This window comes from Anguilla anguilla, chromosome 2, assembly GCF_013347855.1.
Source record: "Anguilla anguilla isolate fAngAng1 chromosome 2, fAngAng1.pri, whole genome shotgun sequence".
Classification (NCBI taxonomy): Eukaryota; Metazoa; Chordata; class Actinopteri; order Anguilliformes; family Anguillidae; genus Anguilla; species Anguilla anguilla.
The window spans coordinates 68,244,561-68,268,290 of NC_049202.1; the positions used below are offsets into that span (position 1 = coordinate 68,244,561).

The 23,730-nt window shown below is 47.6% G+C and overlaps 2 protein-coding genes across 6 annotated transcripts in view; both read left to right on the forward strand.

Moving 5' to 3' along the window:
* LOC118219843 (myosin-9-like) overlaps positions 1–4,832 on the forward strand; it is a 32,196-nt gene extending 27,364 nt beyond the window's left edge. For both annotated transcript variants that reach the window (XM_035403301.1, XM_035403302.1), the window contains 6 exons: positions 54–142; positions 768–891; positions 1,423–1,631; positions 1,769–1,877; positions 2,827–2,999; positions 3,225–4,832. In XM_035403301.1, the coding sequence (XP_035259192.1) occupies positions 54–142; positions 768–891; positions 1,423–1,631; positions 1,769–1,877; positions 2,827–2,999; positions 3,225–3,333 (813 nt within the window). In that variant the 3' untranslated portion in view covers positions 3,334–4,832. The remainder of the gene's footprint in view (positions 1–53; positions 143–767; positions 892–1,422; positions 1,632–1,768; positions 1,878–2,826; positions 3,000–3,224) is intronic.
* Positions 4,833–5,401: 569 nt separating this feature from the next.
* slc25a38b (solute carrier family 25 member 38b) lies at positions 5,402–20,325 on the forward strand. Of its 4 annotated transcripts, XM_035407406.1 has the most exons (9): positions 5,402–6,251; positions 7,068–7,185; positions 9,119–9,202; positions 10,230–10,354; positions 12,442–12,526; positions 13,914–14,093; positions 16,764–16,932; positions 17,978–18,144; positions 18,533–20,325. In XM_035407406.1, exons 2-9 carry the CDS (start codon positions 7,171–7,173, stop codon positions 18,653–18,655), a joined length of 948 nt encoding a protein of 315 aa, XP_035263297.1. In that variant the 5' UTR covers positions 5,402–6,251; positions 7,068–7,170; the 3' UTR covers positions 18,656–20,325. The 4 variants fall into 4 exon arrangements, with proteins under 4 accessions (XP_035263297.1, XP_035263298.1, XP_035263296.1 ...); XM_035407407.1 differs by lacking the exon at positions 9,119–9,202 and having other exon boundaries at positions 5,403–6,251; XM_035407404.1 differs by lacking the exons at positions 5,402–6,251; positions 7,068–7,185 and adding an exon at positions 7,869–8,488.
* The last annotated feature ends 3,405 nt before the right edge of the window (positions 20,326–23,730 follow it).

Here is a 23,730-nt window from a genome sequence, read left to right on the forward strand (position 1 = left end):
GCTTCCTCTCACTCTCGCTTGGCTGACTGTTCATCCCTCCTCCTCCTCCTCAGGACCTGGCCGCAGCAGAGAGGATGAAGAGGCAAGCTCAGCTGGAGAGGGACGAGCTGCAGGATGAGATCAACAGTCAAGCCTCCAAGAAGTACGGCCTACTTAGTACCCTGCCTGCTTAGTGCCCTGTCTGTTCAGTGCGACGGCTCAAATGTGTAGTGCCTTGTCTACATTACATTCATTTGGCAGACGCTTTTATCCAAAGCGACGTACAAAAAAAGTGCATTTTCATGATCGTAGACAACTGCTGAACACGGGTTCAGTAAGGTACAATTACTTATTTTGTACAGCTATTTCTAGCCGAGAACAATGAACACTATTCTGGTCTAACATCTGCAAAGCCAACTAGGCAGAAGAATAAGCTACAGTATTAGGACAAATGTACTTAGTCTACTTAGTGCGATGCCTCAAATGTATCTGAAAGCTTGCTGTGGCCTCCTGTATATGACTAAGAAAGTTCCACTGGCTGTAACTGAATCTTTAAAACGTGCTTGTTGGTTCACAACCTTTGAACCTCGATGTGGACCATCTCAGAAGCTGACCCCATCCTGCTGATGTTTTTTCACTCTCTGCCACTCCACGTCCTGCTCTCCTTCACCTCCTCCCACCCTCCCTCCCTCCCTCCCTCTCCTTCACTTCCTCCCTCCCTCCTTCCCTCTCCTTCACCTCCTCCCTCCCTCCCTCCTTCACCTCCTCCCGCCCTCCCTCCCCTTCAGCTCGCTGATGGCCGATGAGAAGCGGAGGCTGGAGGCGCGGATCGCCCAGCTGGAGGAGGATCTGGAGGAGGAGCAGTGCAACACTGAGCTGGTCAACGACCGTCTGAAGAGGGCCACTGCGCAGGTACCCGGGACGGGCAGAGAGGGCGAACCTGACCTGAGAGAGCGTGAATCATTACGTACTGCTCTCTGTACACCTCTCATGTTCCTTCGAAATCACTGGAAGTCAGAAATTATAAAAAATGAATTTGGGTTTTAAAATTCTAAAAATTTACTTTTTTTGAAAAGCTATGTCCATGTTTTCTGTAAATTGTGCATGTAGAAACTGATCATTGATCACACTAAATTTACATCAGAATTGGGATGTGGATTGGGCTTGAAAGAGCTTCTGGGGCAACATTAATTTTCAGGGCCATTTATGCCCACTGGTTTATTTAATTTAAATTTTTGGCCAATTTTAAAGTTTATATGGGGCCTTTGAACTTTGGACTCTAAAAGCAGATTGACTTTAAAGGTTTTCCCGTTGGCATGTGTGAGCCTAGGAACTGTATCTCATGTTTTGTCTGCAGGTTTCAGGTGCGCTGAAATGAGCACAGATTGGGACCGTATTCCTAGACTGACTGAACTCTTGCCCCTGTCCTCTCGCCTTTCTCAGGCTGAGCAGATGACGACTGAGCTGAGCGCGGAGCGCAGTAACTCTCAGCGCCTGGAGGGGGCGCGCTCACAGCTGGACCGCCAGAACAAGGAGCTGAAGCTGAAGCTGCAGGAGCTGGAGGGGACCGTCAAGAGCAAGTACAAGGCCAGCATCACCTCCCTGGAGGCCAAGATCCTCCAGCTGGAGGAGCAGCTGGACATGGAGACCCGGTGAGATCCTGGCTCACTTGACTCTCTGTCTCTCTTTCTCTTCCTCTCTGTCTCTCTGTCTCACTCGCGCTCTCTCTCTCTCTCTCTGTCTTCTCTCTCTCCTTTCTCTCACTGTCGCCGTGTCCTTGTGCCCTCAGGGAGAGGCAGCAGGCTTCGAAGCTGGTGCGGCGTACAGAGAAGAAGCTGAAGGAGGCCTTCCTGCAGGTCGACGACGAGCGGCGCAACTCTGAGCAGTACAAAGACCAGGTCCGTCAGTGCCCTCGCACTCACACACTGCCCAATACACTGCAACTGCGCAGGCATGCAGCAGTACAAAGACCAGGCCATTCATTACCCTGTCACACACTGCCCAATACACTGCAAACTGCGCAGGCATGCAGCAGTACAAAGACCAGGCCATTCACTACCCTGTCACACACTGCCCAATACACTGCAAACTGCCCAGGCATGCAGCAGTACAAAGACCAGGCCATTCATTACCCTTACACTCACACACTGCCCAATACACTGCAAACTGCGCAGGCATGCAGCAGTACAAAGACCAGGCCATTCACTACCCTGTCACACACTGCCCAATACACTGCAACTGCGCAGGCATGCAGCAGTACAAAGACCAGGCCATTCACTACCCTTACACTCACACACTGCCCATGACACTGCAAACTGCGCAGGCATGCAGCAGTACAAAGACCAGGCCATTCACTACCCTGTCACACACTGCCCAATACACTGCAAACTGCCCAGGCATGCAGCAGTACAAAGACCAGGCCATTCATTACCCTTACACTCACACACTGCCCAATACACTGCAAACTGCGCAGGCATGCAGCAGTACAAAGACCAGGCCATTCACTACCCTGTCACACACTGCCCAATACACTGCAACTGCGCAGGCATGCAGCAGTACAAAGACCAGGCCATTCACTACCCTTACACTCACACACTGCCCATGACACTGCAAACTGCACAGGCATGCAGCAGTACAAAGACCAGGCCATTCACTACCCTGTCACACACTGCCCAATACACTGCAAACTGCGCAGGCATGCAGCAGTACAAGACCGAGGGCCTAACCGCGCAGGACGCTCGCGTGTGTTCAGCGACGCACCAGATTTCCTCGTCCCGTTTCCACGGGCCGCGTTCCCGACGCGTCTCTGACGGCGCGGTCTTCTGGACTCTGACCCGATTTCCGCAGGCGGACAAGCTGAACAGCCGGATGAAGCAGCTGAAGAGGCAGCTGGAGGAGGCGGAGGAGGAGGCCACCCGCGCCAACGCCAACCGCAGGAAGATGCAGCGCGAGCTGGAGGACGCCACCGAGTCTGCCGACGCCATGAACCGGGAGGTCAGCACCCTCAGGAGCAAGCTCAGGTAACCCCGCCCCCTTCGTTACTTCGCTTCCCTCGTGTCGCTTATCTTGCATCGTACCGGGAATCTATTATCTTTAGCTTTCTTTACCGTAAGAACGGCTGCTTGTGTATTGTGTAATGCATTATGGGATTGCGACGAAATGGATTTGTTGGGATGCAGCTCGTGGGAGCTTGTTAACACTGGAATGTGTGGAAATGTGTTTATTTGGGTTGAATTAATTTTCAGGCGCGGGGACGTGCCCTTCACCTTGCGACGTATGATTGGCCGGTCTGGAGCAGAGAGTGACGAGGAGGTGGATCCCAAGAGCGAAACCCCTGAGCCCAAATCAGAGTGACCTGCCCGTCAGGGACTGTCACAGTGCCCCTGCTGGCCACAGCAGGGAACTGATTTATATACTCAGTCACTTTTGCATGCACAGCTCTTTACCCAGATTGAGATGGTTATGCCTCCACATGCCAAGATGTTTGTATGTGCAACACTGTAACACATTCATGGTTACATGCACACATGGACAGATTAAATGCTTTAACACAGGTGTACACAGTACCTGGTTAGTATTTTTGACAATCATTCAGATTTTCAGAGTCCACTGAGAAATCTGTTCAAAAAGCTACACAAATGTTCACAGAGTAAATGCAAACATGCACATAAATATATATATTTGGCCAAATGACTCATCTTAAGCATGAATGTGAATATTTTTGAAAGGAAACATTCTTACTATATTCTTATTTCTGGATCTATTTTTCTATCTATGAATTTTGAGAAAAAAGCAAAAATATTTAGAATACAGAGGGGACCAAAGTAGTACTGCCATCTAAGAGATTTGTATTTTTAAGTTTATACTATTTTGTGAAAGTATGAAAGTTTTTATATCTTTCTACCTCTCTTTATATTAGGGGGTTATATGCTAAATGTACTGTATAAAATATAGCCGTTACTAGTTCACTTTATACATTGGTTTGGGATTATTAAAATGGCTTTGCATTGGAAACACTCGTGCATGTATGCAATTGGATTAATGCACCTGGAAACACACACTTGCACATGGTTAGACATTATATCACAATGAAATGTTAAATAAAAATTTTTAGACCCACACATTGAAGATCACATAGTGGTCTTGGTGCAGGTTTTGCACCAAGCACAATTATTATACCGGTTACGTGATGCCACTATGTTAGAGCCATATGAAAAATGGTTCGTAAAGATGCTGCAACACACGTGAGAATGTGACGCAACGAATACAAATCGAGACATGCGTGTAGCCTAATAAACCAGCATAAATTACACTATCCAGGGTTTTCTGGGATCTTCCTGCACAAGCAAACAACTACACTTTAATGTGGATGTTTGTGTTTACATACAAATGTGGGGCTTATACGGTGGTGGGGTAGGGTTATGTTTTTGTTCGTAGTCTCTGCACACATTCTCTGGACACTGCTTTGTGGAGCGCTTTGAAGTATTAGACAGACCAGTCATTGTGTTTTTTTTTTTTTTAAACTCCCTGTAACTGCATTATAACACACTGTATGTTTCAGTGCTCTTTGCCTTATTATCCCTGCCTGTATTCTTTGATTCTGGTTAAACATGCGGCGGGGGTGGACCAGGTTCGTTCGAATGGGTGCGCAGCTCAGTGATTGAACGGTGGAGTCTAAAAGTTCCACCACTAGCTGTGTTCGGTTTTCCTGCTGGTGCTGCCAAGGAAGCGAGAGAAACTGTTTAATTTCTCCCATTTAAAACCCGGATTTTGTACTGTTCCTTTTATCTGGAGATATGATACGTGTAATATGAATTACTGTTGCAATAAAAATTGGCTTTTTCAACTGCTTCCTATAACTTGTGGCATTTAATTCTTAGCTAACCTGTGTGTGTGTGTGTGCGTGTGTCGGTGTGCGTCAGTGTTTACTGATGCGGTTATTCGAATCTATCGAGCTTTTTCGCAGAGTCACAAAAGCTTTACGTAATACAAAAGCTTTACAAAATAGCGTATTTGTGACCGTGTCTGTAAAAAGACATATCTGATACCTTGCGAAAGACGCACAGGTAGGTGATGGACGTATGAACTGTCTATTGCGATAACCTAAACATTTCTGTGAATCTCTCCCTGGCGTTTTGCAATTTCTTTCGCATAAACGGCCAAAGTAAACCTACTGAAGAGAAAGCAATCGTCCACATGGAAGGACGTTAGTGAACACAGTTTATCGTGGAACTGGTCTCCTACTAATAACGGCGTTTTGTCAGCAGAGGGCTCTAAGAACCTGAAATAGAAAATCCCCTCGCTAAGCCTCGCTTCCCCCCCTCCAGCTTGTTCCAAGTGGTTTGCAGTAACATTGCAAAATCAAGCTGAAACCGGCTCGAAACCGGTCGTTGTGTTGACTGGTACAGAGAAAGGGGTGGGACTACGCACAACGCACCCCTTTAAGTGACCGATGCAACTACCTAGCCTGCACTGCGGATTCAGGAATCAAACCGTAGCTAGGGTCCAACATCTCACTTTACGCGACAGATAAAAACACCGGGAGAGCGAAAAAAGACAAAGCAGACAAACAGATCTCGTTGGATAAATTAGGGACCAATTACTCCTCCCTTTGAAGAGAAAGAAGGGTTTTTTCGACAGTAGATTTAGCTTAACGTTATAGCAGTAGAAGTTGGTTGCAAGATATCTAGACAGTTACATACATACGGTGCTACATACGGGTTGACCATGCGGTTTGACAAGTAGCTGTCAAACGTTGTGAAATTGCGTCATCCTTGTGAGACATAAGTACCTTTAATACTTCATGTTTAGCAAGCCACTTCATATAACAGTTTTTTTTGTTTGGTAGTTAGAGCAAACTAGGATCGAAGTCAATATCATCCATTCCTATCGATCTGTTTCCAATTTTGCCGTTAGTTGGTTATCTTGGTAAATCTGACAAGCAGAATCGTGAGGTTTAGTTAGAAGCTAGCTAGCATCTTTTGCTTTTTTCGTAACTTAGCAGAGTTGGACCAGAAGGATTCAACGATAACGCGTTTAAGTTATTTAGCTATCACGTTACAGAACAGTTACAGTAACTACTTTAACAGAAAAAGTATTTTAATTCACCGTTCATTATTTAGCTTACTAATTTCAGGTTTATCACAGAAAATAACGCTTGCTGTTTATATCCGATTCATATTTGAATATTAGCGTTAGCTTATTTTATTAGCTACCGTCAAAATGTTTGTCCCATACATATTTGGCCCTTAGGACGGTGGCAAAGGAACCGGGTAAGTGCTGCTCTAACGTTGCGAATATGACGGTGTAATTAACCCTTTGAAGAGTAGTTTTTTGGAATGTATTTTTTCAACATTCTAAGCAGTCATTGTCCTAGAACGTTATTGCTCAGAAATGATTGTTTTATCAGCATTAGAATGTTCAGTTCAGAACCTTCAACCACATATTTGTGATCTTACACCTGAACCTTTCCGGTCTGTCCACAAAGCTCTTCCCTGGTGAAAATTCCAGCTACCTCTCTAAGATGGAATCTTGTTGGAAACAGCTTGTGCCCCAGCAAGACACCATCTGGAATTTGGTGATGGTCTGTTGTCTGTACCAGGCTGGCCCACCAGCTGGACATAGTCTTGCCAGTGTGGTTGCCATTTAAACCATCTTGCCAGTTTGACCTTGTCCAAACCAGCTTAAAACCAGCTGGACCAGCTTAAAACCAGACTGGGACCAAGCTGGAATTTCCACCAAGGTTGGCTGAGGATCCTCAGTTCCTGCAGAGTTATCTTAGATTGGTAATGTAGTTCCAACTTATGTTTAGTTATTGTTACATGAGCGGAAACATGTTTGTGACTGTGCGATTCTTTGATTATAATGTTTCTGAAATCTGATGGAACATCACTTATATGTTGCATGCTGCATTATCAAACAGCAGTGGCCAATTTAGGAAATAAATTACAATGGTGTATATACTAATATACAACATTTATTTTGAAGCAGCTTTTTGATAACACATGAGAGATATCACTACATGCAAAAATGCTTGTAGTATACAGGCATGCTAAAGATTTAAGTTGTATTCATTGTTGCTTGTTTAGGACAAGCGTGAAGATTGTCCTTCACAACGAAGCGTAAGAAAGCAAGTCAGCGATACACACTGCAGACCAGTTCCCCAGGATCGTACAGTAGCTTTGGAAGAATATGGAGCTAGTTGTGGTGAGTATAAGTGTTTTGAGTTACGACCCATTAGAGGTATAGATTGGTACAGAGAACATTATTATGAACAGCTGGTTAAAAATATATTGCTTGTGAAAACTTATTCATACCAGGGCATTATTAGAAAAAACGATGTTTGTGCTAGTTTGGAATTCACCTGGCTGTGAAATACCACACTAAAAGGGAGATTCAGGTGAAATATTTTTATTCCTGTGAAAGTTTCCTGTGAACATTCCTATACAGGGTCGTACACCATTTGTGGTAATTTGGGGCAGCAGTGTAGCATAGCGGGTAAGGAACTGGGCTTGTAACCGAAAGGTCATTGGTTCGATTCCTGGGGTAGGAACTGTTGTTGTTGTACCCTTGAGCAAGGTACAACATATCTGAACACTTCTTTCCGCATCCAGACGACTGCTTGTGGTCTTGCTGTCTGAAGCGAACATATTCTTGAAAAGATTAACGCACTGAGAAATGGAGCACACTAGGAAAGCTCAAAGTCACTGCTTATCAACGAAGGATATTATAAAAACAGTTCAGCCTTGCTGGCAGTTGTTGGCAGTTCTTGTGTCATCTCCTCCATGTTTATGTCCTAGATTTTGTAGTGCTGCCAGGTGTAACTTCACAATGAAGTTTTCTTGCTCCACCCATAAGCCCCCTCCCCCGGTTTGTCGGCAAATTAACTTCACTGAGATGGCTGAACATGACCGGGAAGTTTGTGGAAGTCACCAAATATCAAAACAAAGTCACCAAGTAAGCCTGCTTGGTTTGAGCTGTACCATGGAAAACTGGGGTTTTGGTGTCATCAGTGACTCACTTAGGCCTAAATCCTTTGTGGGTCATACACTGTCATGACCCTGTTTGAAAAATCCTAGCCATGAGCTCCTGCCAAGTGTTCATGTAGCTCAGTGTGATGTGCTTGGTCATCTCATGCAATGCTGGCAATGTTTCTGTCAACTGAATTAGCATCGTTTGGGTAGATTATTTTTCAGTGGAGTTGATGCGCTTCTGGAATACTCTAAAGTGTTTTAGGATCTTCTCAGTGTATCCAGCTATTGTGATTTAAAGCTGTGTTTCTGTCTGCATGAAATGGGTCAACTCCGCCATACCACCTTAAATCCACAGAGACAAGCCAAGAAGGGTAGAGCTACCCCATTATTCCCAGTTTGCTATTGGTCAGCTCTAACAAGGGATGGCTGGCAATTGGCTGTTACTGAGGCCTTCAGTTGAAGGGTGGGGCTATGAGAGGGGGGCTAGAGAGATTGATCGAGAAGGAGAGAGATGTGGTCACGGGTTCAAGTCCAAGGTATGGGAAGAGCCTTTGTATCGTATATTGCACTGGAGATAAGGGTTACTCTGTGCCATTTAATATTACCTGGCTTTGCACAATCTGCTTTGCGAAGATAGTGTGACATTTTGTTTCATACAGAAATGCATTTTCTGTCACTTTCACTGCATATATCTAAGCCACTCTCTCTCTCTCTCTCTCTCTCTCTCTCTCTCTCTCTCTCACACACACACACACACACATGCACACACAGAGGCAGACACACAGTCAAGCAGCTACCGTGTGACTCATGGCATTTTAAAAAGAATCAAGCTGGCAGGGAGCAATCTGGAGGGGGAGAGCACAGTGGAGTGTGTGTGTGTGTGTGTGTTTGTGAGTGAGTGAGTGTGTGTGTGTCAGAGAGAGAGAGAGAGAGAGAGAGAAACGAAAGCCCCTGGATTAAGCTGATGCGGGTTGGGAGGGAGGGGGGGAAGAGTTAGGCATTGTGTGAGAGAGAGAAAGAGAGTGGAGAGAGGGTGAGAGAGAAAGAGAGAGTGGAGAGAGGGTGAGAGAGAGAAAGAGAGAGTGGAGAGAGGGTGAGAGAGAGAAAGAGAGAGTGGAGAGAGGGTGAGAGAGATGGAGGCTTACACTCTGATATGCTGTTCATAGCAGCACAGAGAGAGGGAGAGAGTAAAAGAGGGAGAGATGCAAGAGAAACAAGATTCACAAGCCAAATCTGCCGGCGGAGGGAAGGTAGGGCGGTGAGACAGTGTTGTGTGTTAGGTTGTGTCGCTACCATTTTATGATGTCACTGTGTGCAGGTTTTGTGATGAGGTTTAACGTGTGTTTTTGAAGAAACGTATACATGTACAAATTGTTGTGCTGTCTCAGTATGTGTCCTTGCATATCTATATTTAGGGCTTAGTTGCGTGTTTGTTTGTGTGTGTGTGTGTAGCTGTGTGTTTGTCACACACTATTTGTTTTGATTTGTCTGCCGAGCATGGAAATAATAATGTCTGAAGCAGTGTGATTCAGTCTGACAGTTCCTTTCTGTGTCTGTGTAGGCTGTCCTTATGCATCTACATCATGTGCACTGCCTGTGTGTGTGTGTGTGTGTGTGTGCTTATGCACGCAGGCACGCTTGCCTGCGTCTCAGCTGTGCTGTTGTTATGTGTGTGCTGTGGTGTGGTGTGGTGTGGTGCTATTATGTGTGTGGTATGGTGTGGTGCTGTTATGTGTGTGGTATGGTGTGGTGTGGTGTGGTGCTGTTATGTGTGTGGTATGGTGTGGTGTGGTGTGGTGCTATTATGTGTGTGGTATGGTGTGGTGTGGTGTGGTGCTGTTATGTGTGTGGTATGGTGTGGTTTGGTGTGGTGTGGTGCTGTTATGTGTGTGGTATGGTGTGGTGTGGTGCTGTTATGTGTGTGGTATGGTGTGGTGTGGTGTGGTGCTGTTATGTGTGTGGTATGGTGTGGTGTGGTGTGGTGCTGTTATGTGTGTGGTATGGTGTGGTTTGGTGTGGTGTGGTGTAGGCGTGCATTTTCTAGTCTTGGCTCGCGCGCGGCGAAGACGATGTTTGTTTGTTTTTCCTGCTCGCGCGTTGACCTGTGTCTGTCGCTCTGCCTCGCGTCTCTCCCCACGCGCAGTTTGGCGTGCGGAAACGCGCTGAGCGCACACACGAGGGCCGCGCGCGGCGGACGGCGCCCCTGCGCGCTGCGACCGCGGCGTTAGGAACGCGGCGTTAAGCGCTCTCCCCCCCCTCTCCCCCCCTCCCCCCCAGGCACACCCCGCTCTCAAGGCCTTCATGTGCGGCTCCCTCAGCGGGACCTGCTCCACCCTGCTCTTCCAGCCCCTGGACCTGGTCAAGACCCGGCTGCAGACCCTGCAGAACAGCATGCACCCGGGGTGAGCCGCCCGCCCGCCAGCTGCGCTCGCACCCGCCCACCAGCAGGGTGCGCACTCCTCCGACAGCACACACACCCGCCCACCAGCAGGGTGCACACTCCTCCGACAGCACACACACCCGCCCACCAGCAGGGTGCGCACTCCTCCGACAGCACACACACTCACCCAACAGCACACACACTCCTCCAACAGCACACACACTCACCCAACAGCACACACACTCGCCCACCAGCAGGGTGCGCACTCCTCCAACAGCACGCACACTCCTCCAACAGCACACACACTCCTCCAACAGCACGCACACTCCTCCGACAGCACGCACACTCCTCCAACAGCACACACACTCCTCCAACAGCACACACACTCCTCCGACAGCACACACACTCCTCGGACAGCACACACACTCGCCCAACAGCACACACACTCCTCCGACAGCACACACACTCCTCCGACAGCACAAACACTCCTCCGACAGCACACACACTCCTCCGACAGCACACACACTCGCCCAACAGCACACACACTCCTCCGACAGCACACACACTCCTCCGACAGCACAAACACTCGCCCAACAGCACACACACTCGCCCAACAGCACACACACTCCTCCGACAGCACACACACTCCTCCGACAGCACACACACTCGCCCAACAGCACACACACTCCTCCAACAGCACACACACTCCTCCAACAGCACACACACTCCTCCAACAGCACACACACTCCTCCAACAGCACACACACTCCTCTGACAGCACACACACTCCTCTGACAGCACACACACTCCTCTGACAGCACACACACTCCTCCGACAGCACACACACTCCTCCGACAGCACACACACTCACCCAACAGCACACACACTCCTCCAACAGCACACACACTCGTTCAACAGCACACACACTCCTCCAACAGCACACACACTCGTTCAACAGGTCACAGACTGATCCTGCACTGCCAAGCACAACACGCTGCACCCACTGATCCTTTACAGTCCAGCACACATTACAACCCAGGGACCTTGTGATGCACATCAAACACACTATATTACCCACTGGTCATTCACTGCCCTACACATTATAGAGGCTCATCCGACAAAAGATCCCACATAGTCTGCACAGCTGGAGCGTCACAGACTGCGCAGTCTAGTCTTATCGGTCGAGCACAGGGCACAGACTGCGCAGTCTAATCTTATCGGTCGAGCACAGAGCACAGACTGCGCAGTCTAATCTTATCGGTCGAGCACAGGGCACAGGCTGATCCTGTATTTATGGACCTTACACGGTGGAACACAGCGGGGGGACCCTTAACGCGATGTTCCGGTGTAGCAGCGTAGACTCCTGAAACTTATCTGCCTGTGCGCTTGGCTAATGTGTGCTAGTTAATCTCTGACCCCCCTCTCTCCCTCGGTACAGTGTGCGTTTATCTAACAGTGGAGGGTCTTGGCTGTAATCACCTTTTGCCCACCGCCTCAGTGGCTGCAGTAGTGCTGATGTGGCATGCTTGTGTGTGTGTGTGTGTAGTGTATGTATGAGTGTGTGTATATGTAGTGTGTGTCTGTTTGTGTGTGTATGTGTACGCAGTGTGTGTGTGTGGATGTTGTGTATTGTATGTAGTGTGTGTGTATGTGTATATAGTGTGTCGTATGTGTGTTTGTAGTGTGTGTTTGTGTGTGTGTAGTGTATGTATTGTGTGTGTGTGTATGTAGTTTGTGTATATAGTGTGCGTGTCGTATGTGTGTTTGTAGTGTGTGTGTGTGTGTGTGTAGTGTATGTATTGTGTGTGTGTGTGTGTGTGTGTATATAGTGTGTGTGTGTGTATAGTGTGTGTAGTGTGTAGTGTGTGTATGTAGTGTGTGTGTGTGTGTGGATGTTGTGTATTGTATGTAGTGTGTGTGTATGTGTATATAGTGTGCGTGTCGTATGTGTGTTTGTAGTGTGTGTTTGTGTGTGTGTGTATGTAGTGTATGTATTGTGTATGTGTGTGTGTGTGTGTATGTAGTGTGTGTGTGTTTGTGTGTGCATAGTGTGTGTAGTTTGTGTGTGTGTTTGTGTATGTATTTACACCGCTCTCTCTCTCCCTCTCAGCTCGCCGAAGGTGGGGATGGTGACGGTGTTTCTCAGCGTCGTGCGGACAGAGAGGCTGCTGGGACTGTGGAAGGGAGTCTCGCCGGTGCGTATTCTCTTCCCGTCTGTTTAACAGGGCTTTCCAAGGCCGTCTCACGCGTGCTGTTTTCAGTCGCCTGCCTTATCAGTTTCTTACAGAGTCGGACGCCATAGTACGTATTAGCAAAAAAACAACGGAATTGCTCTAGACACTATGAATTGGGGTTATCAGAGCGTTATATCACGCTGCGTTCTGTGTTTGCTGTATCCAGCATTACTTCAGAGCATATGTATTACCCATTTATACAGCCGGGTGCTGTTCTGACTCAGGACAGGTTCTGTATTGCCTCTGTGCTGTAGTGTCCCGCTAGGTACGCTAACTGCTTGCGAGCTTGGTGGTTCCCTCAGCACTGTTCCATTTTACTGTCCTTCCACAACTTTTAGCTTTTGTGGCATGAAGCTAGTGCTGAAAAGGTACCTCTCTGACAGCACACACAGCGAAGTAATGAATCTGAGTGCAAGTTGACATTACATTTTACATTACAGGCATTTAGCAGACGCTCTTATCCAGAGCGACTTACACAATTTTTTACGTATCATTTACACTGCATCCATTAATACAGTTGGATATACACTGAAGCAGTGCAGGTCAAGCACCTTGCTCAAGGGCACAACGACAGTTTCCTACACAGGAATGGAACCTGTGACCAGTTCCTTACCCATTATACCACTCTGCCGCCCCGTTCACACACACACACACACACACACACATACACAGGGTGAACACAAGTGTGTGAGCTGAACGGGCAAGGAAGAGCTGAAGCAGGAGGCCATTTTACTTCATACACAAACGGGTGGAACGGCTTTCCTACTCAGGCAAAGTAGCCATAGCGCTCAACGCAGTCTGACGTATTTCAATGTTGCAAATGGCCCCTTTGGTGAAAAGGGTTTGGGGATTTCCGCGCTACACCACACTGCCCCCATCAGTGAACCACGCTGCTTTGCTATTGGCCACAGAGCAGTACATTTAGCAGGTCATTTAACCCTGATGAGGCTCCAGCAAATCAACAGGAATATGCTGTAAGTGTTAAAGTATGGGGCATTTGTGCTGGTAACAGATGGGTGTCAGTGAGTCCTGCTGCCTCTCTCCCAGCACAAGGGCATTATATGTAGTGGGGCGGCAGTGTAGTGTAATGGGTAAAGAACTGGTCTTGTAACCTGAAGGTCACTAGTTCGATTCCCAGGTAGGAAACTGCCGCTGTACCCTTCAGCAAGGTGCTTAACCTGCACTGCTTCAGTATATATATCCAGCTGTATAACTGGATGCAGTGTAAAATGCTATGTGAAAGTTGTGTGAGTCGCTCTGGATAAGAGCGTCTGCTATGGCAGCATTGTAATGTGATGTGAAGCACCGTGTAACGAGCGCGTTCCCCGCCTGTCTCTGTCCCCTCCAGTCCTTCATGCGCTGCATCCCCGGCGTGGGCATCTACTTCAGCACCTTCTACTCGCTCAAGCAGCACTTCTTCCTGGAGCGCGGGCCCAGCGCGCTGGAGGCCGTCCTGCTGGGCGCCGGCGCCAGGACGGTGGCGGGGGTCTGCATGCTGCCCGTCACCGTCATCAAGACGCGCTTCGAGGTGAGCGGCGCCCCCTCCCACCCCCCTCCTCCGGCCGGGCCGAGGGACAGGCTGGCGGGCGCCCTGTCCGTGCCCTGTCAGCCGGTGGGCATACAAAATGGCGGTTTATTGCTTATTATTATACGTTTTTAGACGCCGTGTAAAATAAAAAGCCTGACGCTGAACGCCTCCCAGCCGTGCCAGAGGCCGTCCTTCATTCTCCTGATGTCAGAGGGGGGTGATACAGCCAGACAGTTAACCCGTTAATGTCCAGATTTTTTTCCCCCAGAGATTTCTTACATATAATCATTTGTACACACAAAAAAAAAATAATTCACAGATGGAAAAAGTGGTAGAGTGGTAGAGACTTCGGCAAATTTAGTTGCCCGCGGGCTTAAATGGGTTAATAGAGAGTATTGGTTTAGTATTGCGTGCGTGCTCTTGACGGCTGTGAAAGCGAAAGGGGATCCGAACACTAGGAACGTGGAGGCTGACAGGGAGGTGCGGTAGCTGCACTTCAGTCACATGCTTTTGATGTTGAATGCTGCTGCCACGATATGAAGGTCTGGCTTGGTGAGGAAGCAGGTGGGGGAACTACAGGCATTTGCCATTAGAGAATAGGTCCACAGTAGTAAGTTTGTTTGTTGTAAAATAGTTTAAACCCGGCATGTTTGATGAAAAGAAGAGTGTGATGTTGGGCAATAGCCTACATCTGTGTACAGCAGTAAAGAACATCATATGACCACTCCCCCACCTACCGTCCATGTTGCTTTTTTTGTTCAGCATGGCCTTCACCAAAGACTGCACGTATTTGCTGAGAGTAATTTATCACAGAATCTGGGATGATATCGATGTTATTGCGGATGCCTGTTATCAGATTAATGCCACTGTATGTTCAGTGAACTCCTGCTTCACCAGCCTCAGTGGGGACCAGAGGGGAGGTGAATACGTGGAAGGTCAGATGAACCAGGAAAAATTAAAATGGGCAGCTGACACAGTTTCAAATGTCAACATCCAGAAAATTCTTATTTTTGGCGAGAGTGTTTGATGTGAAAATCGCTGTAGCGTGAACATTTGGCAACAATAAATCCAGTAATAAAAAAGCAGACTAATTGAACTCTTCGACGGTAATGTTTCATAATTAGCCGACATGAGATGGAACGAATAGGCAGAAGGGCTGCGGGCTGTCACAGTACGGTTACCGTAGGAACAGGAAGAGAGAGCGTCGCACGATGGCCAGTGACATCACTGTGGGTTCTCTGAGTTGGGCCTGGTGTGAATGGGGCTGTGTACTGGACTGGCTTATATCTCAGTGTTTGGGAGCCCCCGAGTGGATGTTGGGTACAGGTTCTGTGGTATTTAGTGTATTGCAGAGTCAGAGTCGCACTATCCCATGTGCTGGGGAATGACTGCAATGAGAGTGAGCGGGATCCAGTGTGTGAGTTGCATGGTGTGGAATTGTTGAGGTGAGTTACATGGTGGGGACTTGTTGGGATGCAGTATGTGAGTTACATGGTGCAGTGTTGGGATGCAGTGTGTGCATTACATGGTGCAGTGTTGGGATGCAGTGTGTGCATTACATGGTGCAGTGTTGGGATACAGTGTGTGAGTTGCATGGTGCAGTGCTGTTGGGATGCAGTGTGTGCGTTACATGGTGCAGTGTTGGGATGCAGTGTGTGAATTACATGGTGCAGTGTTGGGATGCAGTGTATGAGTTGCATGGTGCAGTGCTGTTGGGATGCAGTGTGTGCGTTACATGGTGCAGTGTTGGGATGCAGTGTGTGAGTTACATGGCGCAGTGTTGGGATGCAGTGTGTGAGTTAAATGGTGCAGTGTTGGGATGCAGTGTGTGAGTTACATGGTGGGGAGTTGTTGGGATGCAGTGTGTGAGTTACATGGTGCAGTGTTGGGATGCAGTGTGTGAGTTACATGGCGCAGTGTTGGGATGCAGTGTGTGAGTTGCATGGCGCAGTGTTGGGATGCAGTGTGTGAGTTGCATGGCGCAGTGTTGTTGGGATGCAGTGTGTGAGTTACATGGTGCAGTGTTGGGATGCAGTGTGTGAGTTACATGGTGCAGTGTTGGGATTCAGTGTGTGAGTTACATGGCGCAGTGTTGGGATGCAGTGTGTGAGTTACATGGCGCAGTGCTGTTGGGATGCAGTGTGTGAGTTACATGGCGCAGTGTTGGGATGCAGTGTGTGAGTTGCATGGCACAGTGCTCTTGGGATGCAGTGTGTGAGTTGCATGGCACAGTGCTCTTGGGATGCAGTGTGTGAGTTACATGGCGCAGTGTTGTTGGGATGCAGTGTGTGAGTTATATGGCACAGTGTTGTTGGGATGCAGTGTGTGAGTTACATGGCACAGTGCTGTTGGGATGCAGTGTGTGAGTTACATGGCACAGTGTTGGGATGCAGTGTGTGAGTTACATGGCGCAGTGCTCTTGGGATGCAGTGTGTGATGTCCTGTGTTGCTGTGTTCCAGAGTGGCAGGTATAACTACGGGACTGTGCTGGGATGCAGTGTGTGAATTACATGGCGCAGTGCTGTTGGGATGCAGTGTGTGAGTTACATGGTGCAGTGTTGGGATGCAGTGTGTGAGTTACATGGCGCAGTGTTGGGATGCAGTGTGTGAGTTACATGGCGCAGTGCTGTTGGGATGCAGTGTGTGATGTCCTGTGATGCTGTGTTTCAGAGTGGCAGGTATAACTACGTGACTGTGCTGGGGGCTCTGCGCAGTGTGTACATGACGGAGGGACCCAGGGCTCTGTTCTCCGGCCTCACCGCCACGTTGCTAAGAGACGCACCCTTCTCCGGCATCTACGTCATGTTCTACAGCCAGGCCAAGAGGTCCCTGCCTCAGGGTCAGTTTGCCACATTCTCCCACACCCAACTGTAGGGTACATGTGTCTGTCATATTCTATACCCAACTGTAAGGTACATGTCAATCTATACCCAGCTGTAGGGTACATGTGTGTGCCATATTCTATACCCAACTGTAGGGTACATGTGTCTGTCATATTCTATACCCAACTGTAGGGTACATGTGTCTGTCATATTCTATACCCAACTGTAGAGTACATGTGTATGTGATATTCTATACCTAACTGTACGGTCTGTCATATTCTATACCTAATTGTAGGGTACATGTGTATCTCATGTTGTATAATCAGACCAAGAAAGTGCTGGTTTAAGCTCAGTCATGTCCGAACAGCCCACAGAAGTAGTAGCTGTGCTGTGCAGTGCTGTATTTTTGTGTGAAATCTGCGGCAGATTTTGGTGTTTTATTTCTGATCACTGTAATTTTACATTTTTTCCCCCCACACGTTCCCTCAGCTATGATGAGCTGTGTTAGCGTTAGCAGCGGGGTTTTGGGCTGCGCAGTGTGTGATGTGCTGTGTTAGCGTTAGCAGCGGGGTTTTGGGCTGCGCAGTGTGTGATGTGCTGTGTTAGCGTTAGCAGCAGGGTTTTGGGCTGCGCAGTGTGTGATGTGCTGTGTTAGCGTTAGCAGCAGGGTTTTGGGCTGCGCAGTGTGTGATGTGCTGTGTTAGCGTTAGCGGCAGGGTTTTGGGCTGCGCAGTGTGTGATGTGCTGTGTTAGCGTTAGCGTTAGCAGCGGGGTTTTGGGCTGCGCAGTGTGTGATGTGCTGTGTTAGCAGCAGGGTTTTGGGCTGCGCAGTGTGTGATGTGCTGTGTTAGCGTTAGCAGCGGGGTTTTGGGCTGCGCAGTGTGCGATGTGCTGTGTTAGCGTTAGCAGCGGGGTTTTGGGCTGCGCAGTGTGCGATGTGCTGTGTTAGCGTTAGCAGCAGGGTTTTGGGCTGCGCAGTGTGTGATGTGCTGTGTTAGCGTTAGCAGCAGGGTTTTGGGCTGCCTTGTTAACTGTGTCTGGTGGCTGGTGGCTGTCTTTCAGAAGCGACCTCCTCGGTCTATGTCCCCCTGCTGAATTTCAGCTGCGGCGTGATGGCGGGGGTCTTGGCCTCCCTGGTCACGCAGCCTGCGGACGTTGTGAAGACGCAGGTGCAAGTGAGCCCTCACCTGTACCGGAGCACTGGGGACGCCGTGTGCTGCATCTACAGGGTAAGGCCCCGCGCGGTGGGAGGGTTCTGATGTTTTGGGTCTATAGGCTGTTACAGAACAACTCTGCACGCTTTTTGTCATTGAAATTAATTTTAGCTGACTGGCTACACTGTAATGGCTGTGCACATCGGACAGGGTTAAAGACGGTCCTTATGCTCAGTTATAATTGACACTGCTTTCACTTTCCATCGTCTCTCTTCTCTCTCCCTCTCTCTGTCTCTCTCTCCCCCCCCTCTCTCTCTGTCTCTCCCCCTCTCTCCCTCTGTCCCTCTCTCTCCCTCTCTCCCCCCTCTCTCTCTGTCTCCCCCCCCTCCCTCTCTCTCCCCCTCTCCCCTCCTCACCCACACCCCCCCCCCTCTCTCTCTCTCTCTCTCTCTCTCTCTCTCAGGAGCAGGGGCTGAAGGGCTTCTTCCGGGGGGCGGTGCCGCGGTCTCTGCGCAGGACGCTGATGGCTGCCATGGCCTGGACCGTGTATGAGCAGCTAATGGCCAGGATGGGCTTAAAGTCGTGAAGAAGAAACGGATGGAGAGATGGACGGTGGGGGGTGGTGGTGGTGGTGTATTTTAGAGAGGGTGGCCGGGGAAAGTGAGCGAGGAGGGGGAGTACGTATGTGTGCTGTAGACAGTGGCCTGGGGTGGGCAGGGAGGAAAGCGGTTTAATATGATATTTTATCATGCAAATTTTGAATTTGAGGGAGGAAGGATTTAAGTGTATGTGGGGGTGGGCAGAGGATTGACTGTCAAGAGAGATGGATAGAGAGACTGTGTGTGTATGTGTGTGTGCGAGTGTGTGTGTATTCATGTGCGCGCATGTGCGAGCACGCATTTGTGTGAGTGTAAGGTATGTATTGCTCTTTTAACAGTCTTAAGTGTTAACCCTGTCCTAAGGTAACATTCCTGAATGGCTGTGAATATTTCCCTATCTGACAGGGAGACGTGTAGAGTGAGCTGGCAATGGCTGCTGAGAGGCCTGCTTATGGCCAACAGACACAGTGCCACAGACTCTTAAAAAAAACGCACAGGTTCAACGGTCAGATAGCGGCCGCTGCTTCAGCGACTGACCGTCAACTGACCGACAGACCCTCAAAAAATAAGGGAATTATTGTGCCATTAACATAATAAAATCTCATCGTACTGACGCACAGAGGTCTGAGTGAACGGTACAGACTCAATCGCTGGTGGACGGACGCTCGGACTGATTCAAACGCTGCTTGATTTTTTACAGCTGACAGGGTGATGACCGTTAAAGCACAGACAATCACAACACATTTTGACTTGAGTTCAGTTCGTACTGGACCGACTTAATTGATTCTATTGCACTAATTGACTGTAGGCACGCGCTACTGTTTAATCCTATGCTACGCGGAACCGAGTGAAGTGTGCTACAGGCTATTCTGGGATTGGACTGGGGTGAGCGTGTGTGTAGTTTGCCGTGCTGTGCGGACCGGATTCACATACGAAGGGGATCAACTGTGACCCGAGGAGACGTGGCCGCCGCTGAGTCGCTCCAGGCTGTAGGTGTGTAGCGTGCTGTTGGGCGATGTCCGCGGCTGTGCTGCTGGGTGTGTGCAGCGGTTGTGATGGCCCCGGGGTCTGTCCGGCTGCACGGTCGGTCCCGTGATACACACCGAAAGCGCAACGGAGGAGCCAGGAAAAAAACGTGTGTGTGTGTGTGTGTGTGTGTGTGTGTGTGTGTGTGTGTGTCTCATGTCATGTGCCATCTGTCGAGCTCCGTATCTGCAAATGCACTTTAGAATAGGGCAAATAAACGTTCATTCAGCTCGTGCCAGGGCCATTTCGTCTGGGGAAATCTGGAGTGTCTGACACTGTGGAGCAGGTGTCTTTTTTGCCTTTCCTGTGTGTGCTGTGCTATACTTTAATATGCCACACCATGCTGTACCTTTTAACTGTACATTTGCCTTCTTGAGAAAGTATTGTGAATCGGTGTCTTTAACAGTATTTTTATCATTGTCACTGTGGTTGGTTTCTGTCTGTGGGTGAGCCAGCGCTCTGACAGTTTTGTGTCAAAGTGAATAGATCTAACTTTTCATTTTTAAAAAAAAGAAAAGATAACATAAGGCATTTTACTGTGGTACTTCCACCAGTACATCCAAAGTGATTTGTGGTGATGAATGTCTTGTGTTTTTATTTTTCTTTACTTGTTAGTCTTATTTTGCCAAGTTTGTGTTTTTTCTTTTTCTTTTTCCTTTTTTGTATGTGTAGCAGTCATGGCAACCGTGTACATATTGTGTGTTTAGACCGCCCAGTGCTCTCGCTGTCCCACATGCTGTGTTTTTGGCACGACGGAGAGTGACAGACCGTGCCTGAGGACGTTGTGTGATGTACACCATGTAACTCACCCCAACATCAGGCACAGCGCAGGGCAGCCTGGCTGCTGGCCCCTCCCACAGAGAGGAGTGAAGCGGGGGATGGCGAGGGCGACGCTGACAGAGACCGAGCTGACACCCGCGAGTCGAGAGCAGCCCGCCGCCGTGGCCTCTGCAGTAACCGTTCAGTGACTTCAGTGATGTACATTTTCTATTTTTTCTCCAGTCGGGACGGAACGCGATCGATCGTGTCTTTTTTCAAAAATAAATGTCTGTTTAAAAAAAGCTTTGTGATGTGTCTGTTCCACTGATGATGCTGTACACGACTCAGGCCATAACATGTGAACCTTCTCATACCTGCATTCTTTGACACTAAAGGACCCCACTGTGTATCTGAGTGATGAAGATAAGAGTGCTAGGAGGGGAGGGCTAATTAGTGGTGTGAGGTGGAAAAAAAAGGTGAAAGAATGAGCTTTGTGAAGAAAGAGATGTCAGCATCTTTTGAGATGGCTGCCAGTGGGGATCTGACAGTTATTAACTTGCCTTCCTTCACTAGACTGACAACAGACTTCTAGACAGAGCAGGCCGGATACTTGACGTACAGCCATGGATTACTTTTTGAATATTGCACCTTTCAGATGTAGAAATTTCCTGTTATATTCATATTTAATTATATTAAAAACAGGAATAGAGTTCATCTAGTCATGGTGTTCTGTGCGTGCATGTATGAAAACCAATACGAAATTTTACTTTGCTCAGTTTACGTGTGCCTAGTTGTTCTGATAGGACTCAAACTGAATACCTTCTGCACTCCACTCTTTAAACACCTTCAAAATCAAAGAGCCCACAGTCTTCTTTTGCTGAACCTGATGACGTGGAATCTTCATCATTTCTAAATTGGACAGTGTTGGTGCCGTTCTCTGAACCTTTTCCTGAGCCCTTATCCTTCATAAACAAAACTGTAATTTTATTATATTACTAAAGTCGTAGCTTGTGTGGAGCCCTATATTTTGTACTGGAGTGTTAATTTGGTGCCTAAATTATCCAGTTGTTCAAGCCCAAGAATTTCAGGCATTTTGGTGTGTAAATTAATACTTATATTTTTCTTTTGAGCAAGAAAATTTTCCTGACACAATCTCTGTATTCAGAAAAATAAGTAGATGGGAAGTTACTGTTAGGAATGACTAGTTTTATATAAAAAGTACACATTTTATAGTGTTTTCAAACAAGCCTATTCAGGTATATAATGGGCAATTTACTGAGTTAATTATACCCTTTTACAACTCCATTTGTTTGACATATCCGCAGAGGTATGGTAGACTGAACCATAGGGCAGCTATAGTTAAGTATTGTGACATAACTAAACTTTAGACTCAGGCTGCTGGTTATGCAGTACCAGCACACTTCTCGGACATCGGTGGGCTTGACATCCCAGAAACAACAAAGACAATTTTGAGCAATTTATTTTGGAACATTATCACCCACCAACTAATTTAGTTTCCCCAGAGGGATAATAATAATAATAATAATAATAATAATAATAATAATAAATAAATAAATAAAGTTAAATTATTATTGTTATTATTATTATTTTAACTTTATTTATTTATTATTATTATTATTATTATTATTATTATTTTAACTTTATTTATTATTATTATTATTATTATTATTATTATTATTATTCTTTCATTATAATGATTTTTACTTTTATTTTATTTTTTAATTATTTTTTATAAAATTCAAAAGAAGGGAACATCCAGTCACCTTTATTTGGAGAGCAGTTCCCCTCCCCCCCCCCCCCGCCCCCCCCTCATCAGCCGCCACCCCCCTAGAGATCCTATCATTTGTGTGTCCGCAATCACACCCTGGCACTGTCGCTGGGCGTTATGGGCTGACCATTCCCTTCCCAGCCACGCAGATTTCCCTCAGTTCCCCACTCTTACTCATCCCACGCTGTCTTTTTTTTCTTTCTTCCAATTCCCTATACTTCCCCCCTTTTCACTTGTGTTCAACATCTTGTTCAGCTCCTCCATCTTCTTAGTTTAAATCACACTTTTTTCTGTACCCCTACCCCCTGTCCTCTATTGGTACACTTTGCACAGTCATTGTGTCCACGTAGTTTTCTCCTGATCTGAACTCGGTATCTCTCGGCAAACAAAGTTGCAAAACAGAGGACAGTCTAACCGAGCAGTCAACGTCTCCGCATTGTCTTAATATGGTCTTGCCATTCCGTTGTCTTAATATGGTCCCCTGTCCGACGGTCTGAGCAACAGCGTGTCCACACCGCAATTGTCATAGAGTGACATCTAGTGGCCACAATGCGAAGGTGCTGAGAGAAAGAACTCAACTGTAAAATGATCTTCAGCCTTGTGACGCAATGCCAGCGTTTTATCTGTCCGCTTTTTAAAACTCTCTCCACTTTATCTGTTGAGCAATAGATGCGGTCTGTAGTGAGGATAACGTATTTTGAGATAAACATGTGAATGAGGATCACTAAAAGGTGTCTTGGGATAAAAAAGTAAATGACATAGACGAATGTCAGTATCCCTATATTTAATTGTATGTAGACACCCACTATCTCTTGCACGGTTGCTGTGTCCCAGGCTGACCTGATGAGCATGCCCTTCATTACATTACATTACATTATAGGCATTTAGCAGACGCTCTTATCCAGAGCGACTTACACAACTTTTACTTAGCACTTTACATTGTATCCATTTATACAGCTGGATATATACTGAAGCAATGCAGGTTAAGTACCTTGCTCAAGGGTACAACGGCAGTGTCCTTACCCGGGATTCGAACCTACGACCTTTCGGTTACAAGCGCAGTTCCTTACCCACTGCGCCACACTCCGTCCTTCGCGCGCGCGGTCGCGGGCACACACACACACACACACACACACACACACACACACACACACACACACACACACACACACACACACACACACACACACACACACACACACACACACACACACACACACACACACACACACACACACACACACACACACACACACACACACACACACACACACACACACCAGAGCGACTCACAGAGTACATTTTACATTCAATCCATTCATGCAGCAGTGTATTGTACTGTGTTTTACATCTAGCTCTAGGGTACAATAACGGCACTCAAACTGAGAAGTCTTCTTGCTCTTACATATCTCTGTCTATCGTGAATGGGGAGAAAATGTTCATTACATTACATTACATTACAGGCATTTAGCAGACGCTCTTATCCAG